Source organism: Leptodactylus fuscus, chromosome 10, assembly GCF_031893055.1.
Source record: "Leptodactylus fuscus isolate aLepFus1 chromosome 10, aLepFus1.hap2, whole genome shotgun sequence".
Taxonomy (NCBI): Eukaryota; Metazoa; Chordata; class Amphibia; order Anura; family Leptodactylidae; genus Leptodactylus; species Leptodactylus fuscus.
The window spans coordinates 67,709,136-67,727,617 of NC_134274.1; the positions used below are offsets into that span (position 1 = coordinate 67,709,136).

General features: G+C 39.8%; 1 protein-coding gene across 2 annotated transcripts in view; it reads right to left on the minus strand.

Annotated features, from left to right (window-relative positions):
- RASSF4 (Ras association domain family member 4) overlaps nucleotides 1-18,482 on the minus strand; it is a 136,510-nt gene that overhangs the window by 35,293 nt on the left and 82,735 nt on the right. For both annotated transcript variants that reach the window (XM_075257795.1, XM_075257794.1), the window contains 3 exons: nucleotides 11,550-11,695; nucleotides 1,413-1,477; nucleotides 263-414 (listed from right to left, as the gene is read on the minus strand). In XM_075257795.1, the coding sequence (XP_075113896.1) occupies nucleotides 263-414; nucleotides 1,413-1,477; nucleotides 11,550-11,695 (363 nt within the window). The remainder of the gene's footprint in view (nucleotides 1-262; nucleotides 415-1,412; nucleotides 1,478-11,549; nucleotides 11,696-18,482) is intronic.

The window sequence follows — 18,482 nt, forward strand, 5'->3', positions numbered from 1 at the left end:
CCATGAAGAGATGGTAGTGGAGGCAGGCCTGGACAGGAACGTGGATTGGTGAGTAAATTATCGTCCATTACCTATTATAATATTCCGATAGATAGTAGCAGATTAAAAAAGAATTTCCCCCTATTTCATGCCATGAGGCCCCTCTACTAATACTCTTAAACTATTAATGTACCTTTTACTGTCTTCATGACCACCACCAGGTAAAGTGTAAAGAAATGAAAGATTGTTAGGTGTATTTCTCCGAATATCTGTTGATTTATACCTTATGATTATAGAAGTGGCCATTAATGGAAAACCTATGACTTCTTAATCTCTGGGTCTCTGCAGGGCTACGGTGGTGTGAACGCCTCTGTACAAAACTGGCATCGCTCCTGGTCCGCTTTAACTGTGGTGTTATTTCCTCTTCATTGGGATCTGGTAAAATAGTTTTAATCACATAAACAAAACAGAGGTGTTATCTTCTATTGCATTACAGTTTATCTTGTGTTTAAAAAGGACCTATAATATCCTCCGAGACTGCCGGTATTATATATATCGCTAAAAAGCTGACAGTGTACTGAATGTAGTGCAGGAGATATCGGTGCCATTAGGTTTGGCACCTATATCCTTCCACTGTCAGAAGGGTGGGCCTTACAGCCTAGGATCATAGCTGGAGTGTGAGGAACCCCCCACCTGACAGACTCTTGGCTATGGAAATTAACGACACAGATATTTCTGGCACTCAGGCGCAATACTGACAAAGCTGACAGTGCCCTGAATTCAGCACACTACCAGTTTTCTAACAGTCAATAATACTGCTGATCCCCTAGGGCATGAAAAGTCCTCTTTAATAAAATCAGGTGACTGCTGAAAAGACTGTTGGCATGTGTCAGTCTAATATTGGACTCAGTGGCCAGAGTGAAAATTGCAGGATTTAACACTTTTTGTTAAATATAAATAGTGAAATGGAAAGTTAAAAATAAAATAATCGAAAATTCTTAAAAATATGTTAGCATAAAAACTTGGTGACCCATTTCCTATAAGAACCTGAGCTGAGTAGGACTGAATGCAGACCCTAGTAGACAGGTTAGATCATCTATTGCATTGATCAATGTATATGAAGGAGACAGCTGCAGCTGCTGAAGCCAAGACCAACACTCTTCTAGGTCACCCCTCTAGGCATGGTATTGTAGTTCAGCCCATTCACTTGCATGGGACTGAGCTACATACACACGATATAACCAATAAACATGATGTCACATGACCTCTGAAGTGGAAGTGGCATGATGCTTCAAACAGCTGATCCGCAGAGGGTCTAGGTGTTTGACCCCCTTTGATCTTTTGCCCTAGACAAAGGCTAGGTCATCAATGAACAACCCCTTTAATATCTAACATGTAAACTTAGCTGGTGCTTTTCCCACTGTTCTACTTACTTCTGTCGGAAGGGTTGTTGTTTTCCTCTTCATTATTCTGCTGTTCTGTGATCTGTATTTGTAGCCTAAAAGAAGTTAGACGTTAATATGCGCATATAATACACTTGTGAATCTGGATAGAATGATGTAAGTATACAGAATACTGAATAATGTCATTGACATGACATTGCATATGTCTAAACTGAATCATGGGCCCCAAAGAATTGGTAAAGATATTTTTACAAATGCTACAAAATAATTCTTTACATTTGCTTTTCACAAAACTTATTTCTCATTTATGTATCATGATAGTGTGCGGCAATAGTGGAAGAAGGAAAGAATCTCTACATAAAAAGTAATACATTGGTATGTGCTACTAGTGAAGACTTTGCCGTATAGAAGCCCCTTATTTTTGGATACATGGACTATAATCTGGCTTCTGTGCCGTAAAATCCTCCATAATACTTCTAATTATATCCTCAGGCAAACAAAGGTTAATACTGACTTTTAATCCCGAAGGATTTGTCTGACAAAGTAGATCATGTAGTTCTGTTCTAAAGAGGTATACACGTGGAAAAAAAGTGTTGGTCTCCCTCATTTAATGAAAGAAAAACCCAGAAGGGTCACAGAAATAGCTTGAATCTGACAAACCTAATAATAAATAAAAATTCTATGAAAATGAACAAATGAAAGTCAAACATTGCTTTTCACTTCAACAGAATTAAAAAAAAAAAAATAAAACTCATGACACAGGCCTGGACAGAAATGATGGTTCCCTTAACTTAATATTTTGTTGCACAACCTTTTGCAATGGAACAATTCCTGTAACTATCAATGAGACTTCTGCCCCTCTCTGCAGGTATTTTGGCGCACTCCTCATGAACAAACTGCTCCAGTTGTCTCGGGTTTGAGGGGTGCCTTTTCCAGATGCCATGTTTCAGCTCCTTCCAAAGATGCTCAATAGGATTTAGGTCATGGCTCATAGAAGTCTAATTCAGAATAGTCCAATGTTTTCCCCTTAGCCATTCTTGGGTGTGTTTAGCTGTGTGTTTTGGGTCATTATCCTGTTGTAAGACCCATGACCTGTGACTGAGACCAAGCTTTCTGACACTGGGCAGCACATTTCTCTCTAGAATCCCTTGATAGTCTTGAGATTTCATTGTACCCTGCACAGATTCAAGACACCCTGTGCCAGATGCAGCAAAGCAGCCCCAGCACATAACAGCACCTCCTCCATGTTTCACAGTAGGGACAGTGTTCTTTTCAAGATATGCTTCATTTTTCCATCTGTGAACATAGAGCTGATGTGTCTTGCCAAAAAGTTTGATTTTCGTCTCATCTGTCCATAGGACATTCTCCCAGAAGCTTTGTGGCTTCTCGACAATTTTTATTTAATATTACTTTTGTCAGATTCAAGTTATTTCTGTGACCATTGTGGGTTTTTCTTTCATTAAACGAGGGGGACCAACAATTTTGTCCACATGTGTATTTTAACCATAGACGGTTATGGTATATGTAAAGCATGCATTTCTTATAGGTAGGGGGTCCCATCTTTAAATGTGAAAAAGAAGGTAGGTCAAAAAGTTGCTGTCCCCATAATAGACTGTGGGAATTAAAGAAACTGCCAATAGTCAGCTGCATCAGCCACAACTAGCAGCAGGAGACAGGAAAGAATAAAACCGAGCAGGTTAAAGGGGTATTCTCATCATACACAGATGTGGCATAGCTATAGGACATGCCCTAAATGTCTCATGGGTGCGGATCACATTCAGAAAGCTTTTCTCCTAACGCCATTTTTTCTGGTGTTAATATAAGCATGGCTCTGTCCATTCACTTCTTTAGTGAAAGGCCACGAACAAAGCAAAGCAAAAGACAAAGGAAAGTAATAATCTATTATTTGTGTACATGAGACCTGGCAAATAGCAAAGTTGTAGCCTAATATTTGTCTTTTCTAGACTAATTGGGTGAAAAAGTGAATAGAGTTGATAAATATCTGTAAATATCGGAGGGTGACTATGACAGCTGTGCTCTTTCAAGCCTTCAAGTCAGGCATACACAATCAAACAATTCAATTATGTCTATACACAGGAAGATACAAAGGAAAATTCAGCTCAGACTAACAAGTGAGATCATGCAGGCCATATGCTCTCCATGGCTGCAATGTAGGCAGTTCACGTGGCTACTGGGTGATAAGCTTTATATAGTCCGCTGCTGGCACGGCAGGTTAATGAGATAACTCCCAGAACATCTGCACATTTGTTTGTTTTATGCCTATTTTTACTTTGCAAATATGGCTCTCTCACAATGAGCAGAGATGCCCATTAACCTGGTAGGCCATGCCACTTGAAGTTATAAACTGATGTCTTCCCCACCTACAAGACACATATAAGCTGCCATGCAACTTTTTGTTATGTATTTGGAATGGTGAAAGTACCAGAAGATCATAAACCAAACACAAAGTTCGTATTTGCAAAAATGGGCATATGCCTTCTTAGTGTGTAAATATGAGGAAGCTGAATTTATCTACGATACGTGTTGGATCCCACCGGATTTGCTAATACGGGTATTTTTTGAATAATTGTATACGTATATTACAACACAATTGTTGCGTTGGCACATGGTGGCACACCAATCTCCTTTTTTCTGAGACTCCACACCCGCATGACTATCAAGTTGAAAACATTTCAGCACCAGTATCTAGTTGAAACCACAATTGTAAATCTGAGCCAGTGTTGCCATGTGCTGTACTGGGAAGGGATCGAGGAGTTAAGTCTCAGTTTTTAGGTGATACGGCTTCTATGTAATGTACAACCTCGATTTCATGAAATCAGAAATAGCAAAGCTTTAGCCTGATATGTGTCTTTTATAGATTAATTTTGTGCAAAAATGAATAGAGTTGATAAATATCGGAGGTTGACTATGACAGCTGTGCTCTTTCAAGGCTTCAAGTCAGGCATACACAATCAAACAATTCAATTATGTCTATACACAAGAACATACAAAGGAAAATTCAGCTCAGACTAACAAGTGAGATCATGCAGGCCATATGCTCTCCGTGGCTGCAATGTAGGCAGTTCACGTGGCTACTGGGTGATAAGCTTTATATTGTCCGCTGCTGGCACGGCAGGTTAATGAGATAACTCCCAGAACATCTGCACATTTGTTTGTTTTATGCCTATTTTTACTTAGCAAATATGGCTCTCTCACAATGAGCAGAGATGCCTATTAACCCGGTAGGCCATGCCACCTGAAGTTACAAACTGCAATATGGCTGATGTATTATACTTAAAGCACTAATGACTGCCCAAATTATTTCCTCTAAATTATCAACTGAGAAAAATAGTGTGAGGATGCCGAGCTGTATGTGCAACTGCTCAGTCTTCAAATTCTAGATACGGTAGATATTGCAGCAATTGCTGTTATTGTGGTCTACATCTTAAGGGTGCATGCACACTACGTAACGCCGGGCGTGTATGAGAGCCGTACACGCCGGCATTACGGCAGACTGCCGAACACTTCCCATTCACTTCAATGGGAGCACTCGTAACAGCGGCGTTTACGAGCGCTCCCATTGAAGTGAATGGGAAGTGTTCGGCAGCCCTGCTGTAACGCCGGCGTGCACCCTAATATTGTTATCACAAGAAGGCTTATCCAGCCTACACTAGGATTTACCTATACAATGTTCACTTCTGCAACATTCACTGACACAGATAATTAAAAGTAAGAGAGAGTAAGAAGGGTATTGAAGTCTTCCTCACTTATAAGACTTAGTCAATCATGGCTGTAGGTGTTGGCATCCTTGAAATTTTTCCAGAAAATGAAGTATTTCTCCCAGAAAATTATTGCAATTCCATACGTTTTGTTTATTTCCTTTGTAAGTTTTGGAACAACACAAGAAGGCAAATTGGACACAAAAGGTCAAAAATGGGCCAGACAAAATTGTTAGCACCTTTTCAAAATTGTGGGTAAATAACTTTGTTTTAAGCATGAGGTAATCGTTCAAGCTTAAGTAACAGGTGTGGGCAACATAACCACTTCAGAACCGGGCCAATTTGTGGTCCAGGACCAGACACATTTTAGCTTTATTTTGTATATGTGGTTTTGAGGGCTGTAACATTTTTCTCGTATGTCTCAATGTCTCAATCAACTAATTTTTGCGGGGTTTTTTTTCGGGGACACATAGGGATTTATTTTTATGTTGTTTTTATTTTCAAATGTGTTTTAATTTTGTTTTATATCCGGGAAAATATAAACATAATAGGAGGGAAATTGTGTCTGGTTTTCAATTTATATTTTTACACTATATTTAACGGGTTTAATTAACTCAATCCTATTTGTGACATAAATGTGTGATTAAAACTTAAAACTTTATTGAAAAATCTCTAAAAAAACACAGATATATAGTGATGCACTAATCATGAGCTTATTCACCCTGATATATTGTTTACCCTGTATCAATGTATAAACAGGGCTTTGCGGGCAAAATGCTTTAAACATATCATACACTGCAGTATGCACAGTAAATGACCTAATAAAGACGCTTAAGCCCTGTTTATACATTGATACAGGGTAAACAATATATCAGGGTGAATAAGCTCATGATTAGTGCATCACTATATGTCTGTGTTTTTTAGAGAATTTTCAATAAAGTTTTAAGTTTTAATCACACATTTATGCCACAAATAGGATTGGTTTTCAATTTATTTATTTATTTTTATTTAATAACACAAAGTGTCACTGAAAAACTTCATAAAATAGTTTTTCCTCTCCGTTATGGTAATTTTTATTTTGTATGGTGTCGGGGGTGGGGCCATAACCTTTAATAATGGCGTTTTATTAGCGTATTATTATTATTATTTTTGTATTATTATTTTATTTACATTTTTTTTTAAAAAAAACTTTTTTATTATACTTTTATTTATTTATTTTCAGATTGTGTCCCCATAAGGTGATAATAGACCTTTGGGGACATCTGATCACTTTTTTTTGTACTGGAGGCTGATTTCTCCTATAACTGGGGCTGTTACATTTAGCCTCAGTTGCAGGAGAAATCCAGCCTCCTGCATGCTGTATATACAGTATACAGAGCTGATCTGGGTCCTGTAGGACCCAGCAACTCTTGCAAGACTCTGCTCCCGGCGGATCACGTGACCGCCGGGTCAGAGGGCGGCTGAATCATGGCGGCGCCCATAGTTGTGTATACAGCACTCATTGAGCGCTGTATACACAGCGATCGAGACGGCAGGGGAGGTAATAAATCTTCCCTGCCATCTCTGTGGGAGCTCCGGCTGATGTTACAGCCGGCTCCCAGCTTCAGTAGCTGCACGATCTCCGTGCAGCTGCTGTGTTCTGACTGGACGTACCGCTACGTCCTGTCAGAATAAGGGAACCACTTCCCGGATGTATATAGTCTATAGGCAGTCCGGAAGTGGATAAAAATCTAAAGATCTAAAGAATCTCAAGGTTCACAATCTGCAGAGATCTTGATGTTGCTTTGTCCATGGTGCGCAACATAACCAAGAAGTTCACAAACCATGGCACTGTTGCTTACTTGCAATGCAGGACAGTTCGGATGCTAGATAAGCAGCAGCAATCAAGTTCCAAAAAAATTCAATCTGTTCTGCAGGTTCAGGGTGCATCAGTGTCAGTGCAAACTATCCATCAGACGTTTGAATGTAATGGGAGGAGACTCAGGACATAAAAAAGCTAGACTGCAGTTTGCCAAAATGTACATAAGCCAAAATCCTTCTGGGAAAACATCTCGTGGACAGATGAGACTAAGATGGAGCTTTTTGGTAAAGTGCATTATTCTATTGTTCACAAAAAATGGAATGAGGCCTCCAAAAAAAAGAGCACAGAACCAACAGTCAAATATAGTGAAGGTTCAAGGATGTTTTAGGGTTGTTTTGTTGCCTCTGGCATTGAATGCCTTGACTGTGTGCAAGGTATGATGAAATTTGAAGATTATCACAGGATTTTCGGATGCTATGTAGGGCCCAGTGTTAGAAAGCTGGGTTTGCGTCCTAATACATGCGTTTTCCGACAGGACAATGACCCCAAATATACTTCAAAAAGCACCCAGAAATGAATGGAAGCAAAGCACTGAAGATTTCTAAAGTGGCCAGCAATGAGCCCGGATCTAAATCCCATAGAACTAATATGGAGTGATCTTTAAACTGTTATTGGGGAGGGCGCACTTCAAATAGGAGAGACCTGGAGCAGTTTGCAAAAGAAGAGGTTCAAAATTCCAGCTGAGAGGTATAAGCAGTTTGTTGATGGTTATAGGAAGCGATTGATTTTGGCTATTTTTTCCAAAGGGTGTGCAACGAAATATTAAGTTGACAATGCTAGTAAATGTGTGTGGCCCATTTTTGGAGTTTTGCGTGAACTTATATCATTTTCAGCATTTTTAAGTCTGTTTTTGGTGTTGTGCCAATACACAAAGGAAATAAACTTGTATAACAAAACATGAGAAATTGCAATTTGCAATTGATTTTCAGGGAGAAATACTGCATTTTCTGGTAAAAATGTCAGGGGTGCCAACACTTACAGCCCTGACTGTATAAGATGCCATGTAACTCTTTGGTATGTTTTTGGAATGAGCAAAGTACCAGAGGATCATAAACCAAATACACAGACACTTACTTGCCAAAATGGGCTTTTGCGTGCATGTGCAAAAATGAAGAAGCTGAACTTATCAGCGATATGCGCAGGATGTTTTTTTCTCCTGATTCCACTTGATTTGTCAATATGGATATTTTCTGTATAATATATATATATATATATATATATATATATATATATATATATATATATATGTTAATGCATTGAGGCATGTTTAAGCCAATCTTCCATTTTCTGTGAATCCACACCCATGTCTAGCAAGTCAAAAAATTTTAGTACCAGTGTCTAGTTGAAAGTACAGTATAATAGCAAATCTAGGCCAGTGTTGCCATGTCCTGTACTGGAAGGGGTCAAGGGGTTATGTCTCAGGCTTTAAGGGATAAGGCTCCTATGTAACGTACCACCTTGATTTCCTGAAAGCCCTAAGCAAATACAGTGGTTTTTCAAGCACTCCGCCTCTATGCAACCAAATACATTTAATCTCAGCTACAAAAAAGACAGTGTTAACACATTATTTCTTAATGATGGTGAAATGTGTGGTGTGTTATACTGGGGTGTTTTGCTGTGAACAATATAAAAGGGAGTTTTGGCTGAGCATCTCATTAATAACAACATGTGACTGACAAGGAGTTTATACCACTTAGAATTGATACAGAATTGTACTTAACGTTAATGTTTCCAGTCTAGATACAGTGGACAAATTAATCAAAAAATGTTGTCGCACACACAGGTTTTGTTGCCAAAAAAGAGTAATAAATTTATTAATTTATATATATATAAATTTATACGGCGCCATCGAGCTCTGGGAGTGAAACTTCAAGAGGATCTGACCGTCCTTTTTTCGACCGGCGACAGCGATTCACCAGATTTCGACCAAGACAGGAGGGTCGAAGAACAGACGCACCAGGAGGGGCCGAAAGAGGAGAAAACAGAATCCAGACGAGATCGCAGGTGAGCCTCCATTAGTGATAAATATTTCTTCACATACATTGACTTCGGCACAAATGTCCCTTCTAGGGAAGGGCCTATCATTTTGCCCCTCACAACCACTAGATACTTTTACATTGGAGGACGATTTATTTCGGTTCTTCAGGCAACTTCGCTTAAAGGTACAGTTTAAAGACTGTCCCCCTAGCAATATCAATAACCAGAATACAATTCCCATTTTTTCGATCTCAAACTTGGGCCTTAGGAACAAGAGCCTATACCTCCCCCAAAAAAACAACCCACCTATAGAGACATACGTATCTCTGGTAGAAAGGGATGTACAAAACTTGCTACACGAGATATCCCTCGGCAAGAATAAATATCACTCCAATATTTCCCATGAAGAACGAGTGGCCCTGAAAGAATTACAAAGCAATAAGAATATAATTGTAAAACCAGCGGATAAAGGGGGTGCCCTTGTTGTCATGGACAAAACGGACTATATAGATGAGATTAAACGCCAACTACAGGATTCAGACACATATCGTGTCCTATCTCAGTTACTACCAACAGAAAAATGTTATTGACAACAAAACGGTAGAATTCCTCACTAATCATCATTCAACATCTCTCACACCCCTTGTACGCAACACTAACCCCTTTCTCTTGGACACTTCTCATTTCCTAGATTCGCTTAGGGCAGTCATACCATGCCCAACTGAGTCCATCTTAGTCACGTGGGATGTCACTAGTCTATACACCTCGATACAACATGAGAAGGGCTTAGCAGCCACTAAAGAATTTCTTATAGACAACGGGGTGACTGGTGATCAACTAGATTTCTGCATGGATTTATTACACATTATACTCCACAACAATTTTTTCTTGTTTGGGGATGACTTGTACTTACAGTGTACTTACACTTTCGTGGCACGGAAATGGGGTCCAACGTTGCACCACCATACGCCAATATCTACATGCATATCTTTGAACAAAAATATATTTACCCCAATGTATTGTTCTGCCAACACGCCATTTATTGGCGCAGATACATCGATAATAAATTTATTACTCTTTTTTGGCAACAAAACCTGTGTGTGCGACAACATTTTTTGATTAATCTGATTGTGGGGTCGAAGGACCCTTTGACGTCTGCACCACACTTTCTAAATTTGTGAGTGTGTGGCACCATTGCCTTTTTTCATTCTTAGATACAGTGGACAGACGGGGTGGTTGCTTTTCAATATAAACTCCCGTATATATCTGGTGTATATGTTGAATACAGACACACATATAGTGGGAATACCTAGTGTGTAGGTATCGTACGAGTATAAGCCTAATTTTTCAGCACAGTTTTTGTGCTGAAAAAGCCCCCCTCGGCTTATACTCGAGTCATCAAATAAAAATGTATTTATTTTTTTTTAGGAGGGGGGGAGGTCTATGACCATCCACAATATCAATGTATAGAGTCTCCCATAAAATAGTGCAAAGAAAAAGAGAAAGATTTGAATAAAATAAAAAAATAAAATCCCTCCTTTCCCTAGAATACATACAAAAGTTGAAAATTACTGTGAAACACATACACATTAGGTATCCCTGTGTCTGAAAGTGCCCGGACTACTGAATATAGGGGATCTGCAGTGCTCCTCTTCCGTCGGGAAGGGGTTAATAGGAGCACTGCAGATACCCTATATTCAGCCAGACTGAATTCCAAGTGGGGGAAAAAAAAAACAAGTACATAACGCTGGAGAGGAAATCAGTATAGTGATTTAGAGGTGCCAGCATGAAGAACTTAGGCCCAGTTCACATCTGCGTTCGGTATTCCATTTGGGGAGTCTGCATGGGGACCCCCCTGAACAGAATACCGAACGCATTGACAAGCGGTGAGCTTATGAAAGCACACGGACCCCATAGACTATATTGGGGGCTGTGTGTTCCGTGTGCTGTGAGTCATGCAGAGAGGAAAGTAGTTCATGAAGTACTTTTCTTTCCACATGCTCCGTGTGGACACCGTGCGGAAAACACACGGCCCCCATTATAGTCTATGGGGTCCGTGTGCTTTCATTGCTCCAATGCTTGTCAATACGTTCGGTATTCCATTTGGGGGGTCCCCATGCAGACTCCCTGAATGGAATACTGGACACAGATGTAAACCAGGTCTTAGAGTGTGGTGTAACAGTGAACATGCCAATGTAGTGTCCTGCAAAGTGTACCAAGAGATTAAATGAAAGATAATGCATATAGCACGGAAGTGTACTGCGTTATTTGCAAAGTGATTATAGTAAGTAAAACACTAGCGGGTGAATTAGTGTAATTGATGACATTTTGGTCTATATATAAAGAAGGCTGTTCCTCTGCTTTAAACAAAAAATGTAATTTCATGTTGTTCAATAAAAGTATATTTGAATAGGTTCTATGACATTTATGTTACAGCTACAACCTAATGCTAGGTTCACACTAGTGTCACCTGTACTGGACCAACAGCCTGAAAATCTAACATCTGCAAAGCCGAATGGACTTTACTGGCTATAAGATGTCCATTGTTAAAGTAAAAGTGGCGAATGAAAAACCCGTTTTTCGTCCTCAGATTTCTAGTGTTTATCTTACCTGTCTCTTCCTTGCGATTCTCTGCACCATGAGTCAGATGAACTGAAGAATATTCGTTCATTGCTGTCATGCATTTGTAGTCTAATAGGGCGCCGTAAACCCCAAGATATGTTCAAAAGTCCTTCAACAACAAGACCTCCACCATCCTGACAGAAATAAGCACAATATTCCTTTACAGTTTTCATCACATAACATCAACTCTAGTAAACAGAACAAAAACATTCATATAAAATAAGTCAGAAGAAATGGCTTACAATGTATACAGCAGAGATCATTCTTACAAGAGTGTTGTTATATTTTAAGCATAGTGTATTGTTGCAAAAACATATGGATCAATATAATTTTCATTCAGAAAAAATGATTTTACATTAAAACAGTGAAATTGTATCTTTTTTAGGGAAAAAAAACACATTAAAATCGTGTTACTGACAGACTGGGGTCACACAAGGTGAACACGTTTGTAACATCTCTGCCTGTTTTGGTCACTGCGCCACCCTGTGCTCGCTTGCTGCAGTGCAGGAGGCGTGTGCAGTTTAATTCTTTGCTTAGGGTTTTTGGTTGCACTGTGTGAACACGACTCTTGTTCTGTAATTAAATTTCCACCACACCCGTTTTCTGCCCTTGTTTGCCTCTGTTCTTGAAGTGGTTAATTTTAGCTTTTCTCTGTGATTGACAGCCTATCCACCTATCAACTCCAGCGCCGGTTCATCCTCCCTATTTATTCTTGGCTCACATTCACATTGGTGCTTGCTATTGCCTTGAGCGTGCTGGCTTTTCTCTTGCTGTTTATTCTTGTATTCTGATTCTTGACCTCTGGCTTTCCCTATAGACTACTCTTTTGGATTTCGATTTTGACACTGCATTGCTCGACTGATACTTACCCCTGGCTAGCTGACCTCCCTTATTGTTGTTTATCTTGTCCGCGTTTTGTGTGTCACATATTTATGAAGCTCAAGATAAAAAGGAATACAGACACGGAGCAAACCATAGTGTAGTAAGTTCAGGAGACAGGAGATAGGATTTGCAACTAAAGAGTGATACTCACCTTAAAGAGTTGTGAACCTAAGTCACAACTCTGAAATCGCAACAAATATATAACTGGAGGACTCCTCCTTAGGTAAAGCAGCAACGTTCCCAACATCTCGCAGGCGTACGTATATGAAGTAAAAGGACCAGCAATACAGATTCGATATGAATCTGATATTAAGAACTGCGCTCCCCTTCTTGTTAGGAAAAATGGATTTTATTGGCAACAAACTCACACCACGCGTTTCGGGCGTCTATCCATGCCCTTTTTCAGGTGCAATAGTTTAGGTGACTTCGCTAACTGTAATCTTTCGCATTTCTTGTCTCCTCCATCTGAACCACTTCTTCCAGCCACAACTTGTCTCTTCTTTGATGCCGGCTGGCTGCTCCTGGTCTTGTAGATCCTGCCAGTGCCAGGACCGGCTTGGCCTTCCTTCTGCCTTTTTTGATGCCGGCTGGCTGCTCCTGCTCCTGGCAGAAGGAAGGCCAAGCGGTTTAATCCAAATGTCATAGACTATGTTTCTAAAGTACATATCGCAGCCAGTAGCTATAGGTGCTAACCCACTGAGGGTACAACCCATGTATTACCAGCTCTTGTCTACAAAAACTTTTGACCATTGGACCATCTTGGACATAATGATATAGATTTCTAAAATTGTCAGAGTGAAAAATTGTATATACATCTGATCACAGCACATCTTTAATTTTTCAAGTTTCATGTAAGTTTTTGTCATTTAGAAAGGACAGTGCTGCATTCTGTTCTTTTTTTCTGTCAAATATGAAAGAATTTACAATGGAATCTCCAAAGCAAATGTGAATAGAGCTTTAAATAACAGAAGAACTCGGTTTAGAATTACAAAATAAGGTAGCATACAGTATCTCTATGGTGTTAGATGTGTGAATGTGTAGCAGTAAGGCACCATACCAAAAACATATCAACATGTGGCTATACAACATATCATGCATAGTGTTCAAATGAGTGGAAATCCCAAGGCTGACACCAGGTTTATGTGGATCCATAGGCATTACAGTGCCCCTAATGTCTGAAGACTAGAGATGAGGGAGTAGTATTCGATCGAGTAGGTATTTGATCTAATACTACGGTATTCGAAATACTCGTACTCGATCGAGTACCACTCGCTATTCGAATGGAAAAGTTCGATGCAGAACCAGCATTGATTGGCTGAATGCTATACAGTCGGCCAATCAATGCTGGTTCTTCTCCTACCTTTAGAAGTCTTCTCCGTGCAGCTTCCCCGCGGCGTCTTCCGGCTCTGAATTCACAGTCAAAGCGGCCATTTTCTTTTAGTGCGGGCATGCGCTGTCGGCTCTGCCCAGGCCCGATGCCTGGCAGAGTGAATTCAGAGCCGGAAGATCCCGCGGGGACGCTGCACGGAGAAGACTTCTCGGAGGATTCAGCCCGACCCTCACTCGTGGACTTGGTAAGTGTAATTTGATCGAATGTTGCCTACCCCTGAAACGAGCAAGCATTTTCCCCCCATAGAGTATAATAGGATTAAATATTCGATTCGAGTAGTCGAATATTGGGCGGCTACTCGAAATGAATATCGAACATTTTACTGTTCGCTCATCTCTACTGAAGACCCATGGTGTGGAACACAACGTGAGACCTTAGTCTTAATATGTATCTGTACTTTTATCAGAGGTATAGAATCTCTAAATAAAAGTGCACCGAATCTCCCTGCAGGCTTCCCAGACAGCCTCCATATGTGGTGAGATATCTATTGATGAATGCTCACTTATATAATAATACTACGTGTTAGTCCACACTATAGCTTGACTCTGAACATGCTTTTGTTGCTGCTCGTACCAGGCCCCACATCCAAGATTAAAAAGAGCCTTCTCTGACATTTCTTGGCAGCACTTAGGCAAATTATTTCTAGGCTGTGGAGGCTTCAACTGCCTCATTTTGCACCCTCTGGGATTATGCCCTTGACCAGTTGTAAGATGGAGATTAAAGTTGGGGACAACAGCAGATATTAGGCTTTTCATGCAACAAAGAGGCCGTGAATCACCTTCCGATCATCTAGTGGGTGTCATGGGGCCACCAGGCTGCTGGAGTGACCAGAAGGTCCTAGTTAACATCTTTTCTCCTTGCGATCTCCTTTCCTATTCCCCTCTCTGCTTCTTTCTCATCTATTGTTTGTTGAATATCAAAATGATGAGTCATGACTTGTTTCTTATTATTCTATTTTACTAGATTGTCTGATATGGACATTTCCTGTGTAACAATGTGGTTAAGTCGTCCCAGGGGATAACTTGTACTGATTATGATTATAAAAAATATTTTGAACCACAATTTGTAATAAGCAATCATATACCAACCACCACAAGTAACATGTCTACTGTATTGCACAGGTTACAAGGATATCAAATTATCTATTTTGTACATGTGATAGTCATGTTGGCAATACTACTGTTTGCTTTTTCATTTTGAGTATTAGATATAATAAAACATCACAAAAATCTAAAATAATCCCAATATTATATTATATATGTGTATGTTGTATACAAACTGCTATTTATTTGGGGATATTATTTTTCCTCCAAGTATTGTATAATTATTATGTATACTTTTGTGATAACAAAGATAACAATTACACAATATTTCATACAAAATAGCCTTTAACAACTACATTTTTTCTTTACATGTCTACACATCGTTATATGTTTGGTATTCAAAATATTGGTTTAACTTTTTTTTTTTTTTTACTCTATGTTCGCTTAATATTTCATAACTGCATTAAAGGTGTGTGGCAATGACAATGCTATAGAAAAAGTCTGTATGTAGCCCCAATGTATTACCATAAGGATATTGGTGCTATTTATGTAATAGAAGGCACACGGACAGTTCACGTAAAACACAAAAATAAACAAAACCTGAGCATTTTATTTCTTTCAACTATCTTTAAAAGACAGTGTAAATGTAATGCTGAATAAATGTAACATTGAATCCTGTGAATGGAACACCAGATGACCCTATGTCCGACTTATCAGCACTGCAAGGTGGTGGTCTTAAATATATGTGAAAGTGTTTTTTCTCACAATTTATTACTTGTAACAAATGTCTATATTCAGAACAATATGCACCCAGCCCAGGAAGAGTAAGGCGAAGGGAAAAATGGAAAATTACCAGTGGATGTTGGAACAGAGCCATTTCTCACCAGTCTTACAATAGATAATTTTTCTTACTGTGTGATTGTTTGACTATCATTAAGACTGAACCACAATATGTGAGAACGCCTTTTAAAATGTCTTCTGAAGATCTTGCATAACTTGTTTCTGTTTTATTTTCTACTCCATTGTGGCAAAAACATCATTTTTTTTATATTCTGTATTTTTTTATTTCCATTTCACAAATGGCATCAAGACTGCATGGATTTTAATGAGTTACAAAGATAGTGACTGGAAACATTCCTAGGTAAGTGTCCAAGAAGCAGTAAAGTTCTCCATCATATATAGTATTTAAAGTAAAGTTTTGATCTGAAGACGCCTTACGCTGGAACCACACAGAATGCTGGGTGGTTTTGAACTATGTAACTATGCTTCTACTGTATAAAGCAAGGCTTGTAATTTGGAGGGGCTTACTCTTTCAATTTTGCAATCTTTAAAGAGGATCTTTCATCACCTCCAACAAGTCTAGATCATTGCATTATTTAACAAGTGCTGCTCCACTGGCACAGTTGGAATTTTCTCTCTAGCCCTGACCATTCCCGATCAACTAATGCTGTTATATTGGTTGCCTGAAATACTATTTAGGCTCTCTACTGTCAGGAGGGCGTTGTTAGGTGGGAGCAGACAAGGGGGTGTGATTCTGAGCTCTGACATTGGCTGCCTCTGATTGGAGCTCTGAATCATGCCCCTTGCCTGACAACACCCTTCAGGCCTTACAGAGCTTAAATCAGGAAACAAATCTAGCTGAATTTGTTGCTCAAGATTGGCGGGTGCTAAAGAAAAAATTCCAACTGTGCTGGAATCGATGCAGCAACACCTATTCACAGAAGCTAAGAACTTGACTTGGTGGAGGTTATAAAAGGACTTCTATAACAGGTCCCCATACTTATGTTGACTACTTATCCAGATGAAAAATGGATCAGGGGAGGTCTGACCACTGAGTTCCCTATCAAATATTCCCTATCACTGTTCCCTCGATTCCTCATTTGAATGGAGCAGCCGTCAAGCATACACACTGCTGCTCTTGGCTGTCTTCAGCAGTCACACAATTAAATAGGGAGGCTGTGTGTTTTCTGGATCGCACCATTCAAATAGTGGAATACAAGACCTATTTTCATTGGTCAGATCACTAGCACCCTTCCTGTGGATAGGTCACACACTTTCAGTATATCATTTGTGGGCTGTTTCTTCCCCTCTTTCCCTTGCCACTGGATTTCCTCAGGGCTTGGTCCTAGGTCCCCTGCTTTTTTCTCTATACAGCCCCCATTGGACAAACCATCACCATATTTGGCTTCAGGTACCATTTTTATGCTGACGACACCCAATTATACACATCTTCCCGGGACATCACCCCTCACTAATACAGAACACCAGTCACTGTCTCTCTGCTGTCTCAAATATCATGTTTTCGCTCTATCGGAAACTGAATCTCTCAAAGATTGAACTACTACTATTTCCACCACACTAAAAGATCTGTCCCTGATATATCTAATGCAGTCTCTGGCCTTACTATAACTCCTAGGAAGCAGGCCCACTGCCTCAGGGTTGTGTTTGATTCAGACTTTTCTTTCACCCTCAATCACTCGCATGCTCATGTCACCTCCACCTCAAAAATATCTCTAGAATTTTCCCTTTCCTTACCAGAAATACATTAAAGACATTTCTTGTCACTCTGATACACTCTCGCCCTGACTACTGCAACTCCCTTCTAATCGTTCTACCCCTTACTAAATTTTGCCCTCTAAAATCTATTCTAAATGCAGCGGCCAGACTCCTCTATCAATCTACACACTACAGCGATGCCTCTGGTCTGTGCCAGTCACTACATTGGCTGCCTATTCATTACAGAATACAATATAATATTATTCCCCTCATCCACAAGGCTCTCCATACTGCTGCACCTCCCTATATTTCCTCCCTCATCTCTATCACCCAACCCATTCTCTCCATTCACTCAATTGCCTAAGTCTTACATCCTCTATTATCAGAACCTCCCACGCTCATATACAAGACTTCTCCTGAGTTGCACCACTTCTCTGGAATGCTCTACCCTGGACAATCAGATTAACTCCCAATTTCTACAGCTTTAAGCACAAACTAATGACACATCTTTTCAGACAGGCCTAAGACAATTCCTAATGTAAACCCTCCCATACCATAATTAGATTCCCTAAAACAAACCCCCTTTTGTTCATGCTCCCACATTACCCCAGACGATATGATGCACTTTTATACTAACTTTATAAGTCCAGGCACCATCTGCACATTAAAGGACAAGACTGGTGACGGCTCATACATCTTTATATATGTGTAAAGACAGTAACCTCTATTACAAAATTGTATAAACAATGTTACCTCCGATGTCGCTCCTGCTACCTCTTGTGTCACCCCCTCTGCCTCCCAGTTTGTAAGCTCTAGCGAGCAGGGCTCTCAGTCCAAATGACTGTTTCTCTGTACTTGAATCCTACAAATTGTACAGTGCTGAGGAATATGTTGGCTCTATATAAATAAAATGTATTATTATTATTATAACTTAGGACAACTGTCTAACTTGACTAGAGTTTCGCTACAGTGTCTAGGGGTCTAGAGTAGTCAGACATACGCCTCCTATCTCATCATTGGTCCAGGCTCCTGTTCTCTTCCCTGCAGTTCTGATTCTTATGCTGTGTATAAACATATGTCTATGGTAAGGTTTCCAGAAAGTCAGTGATG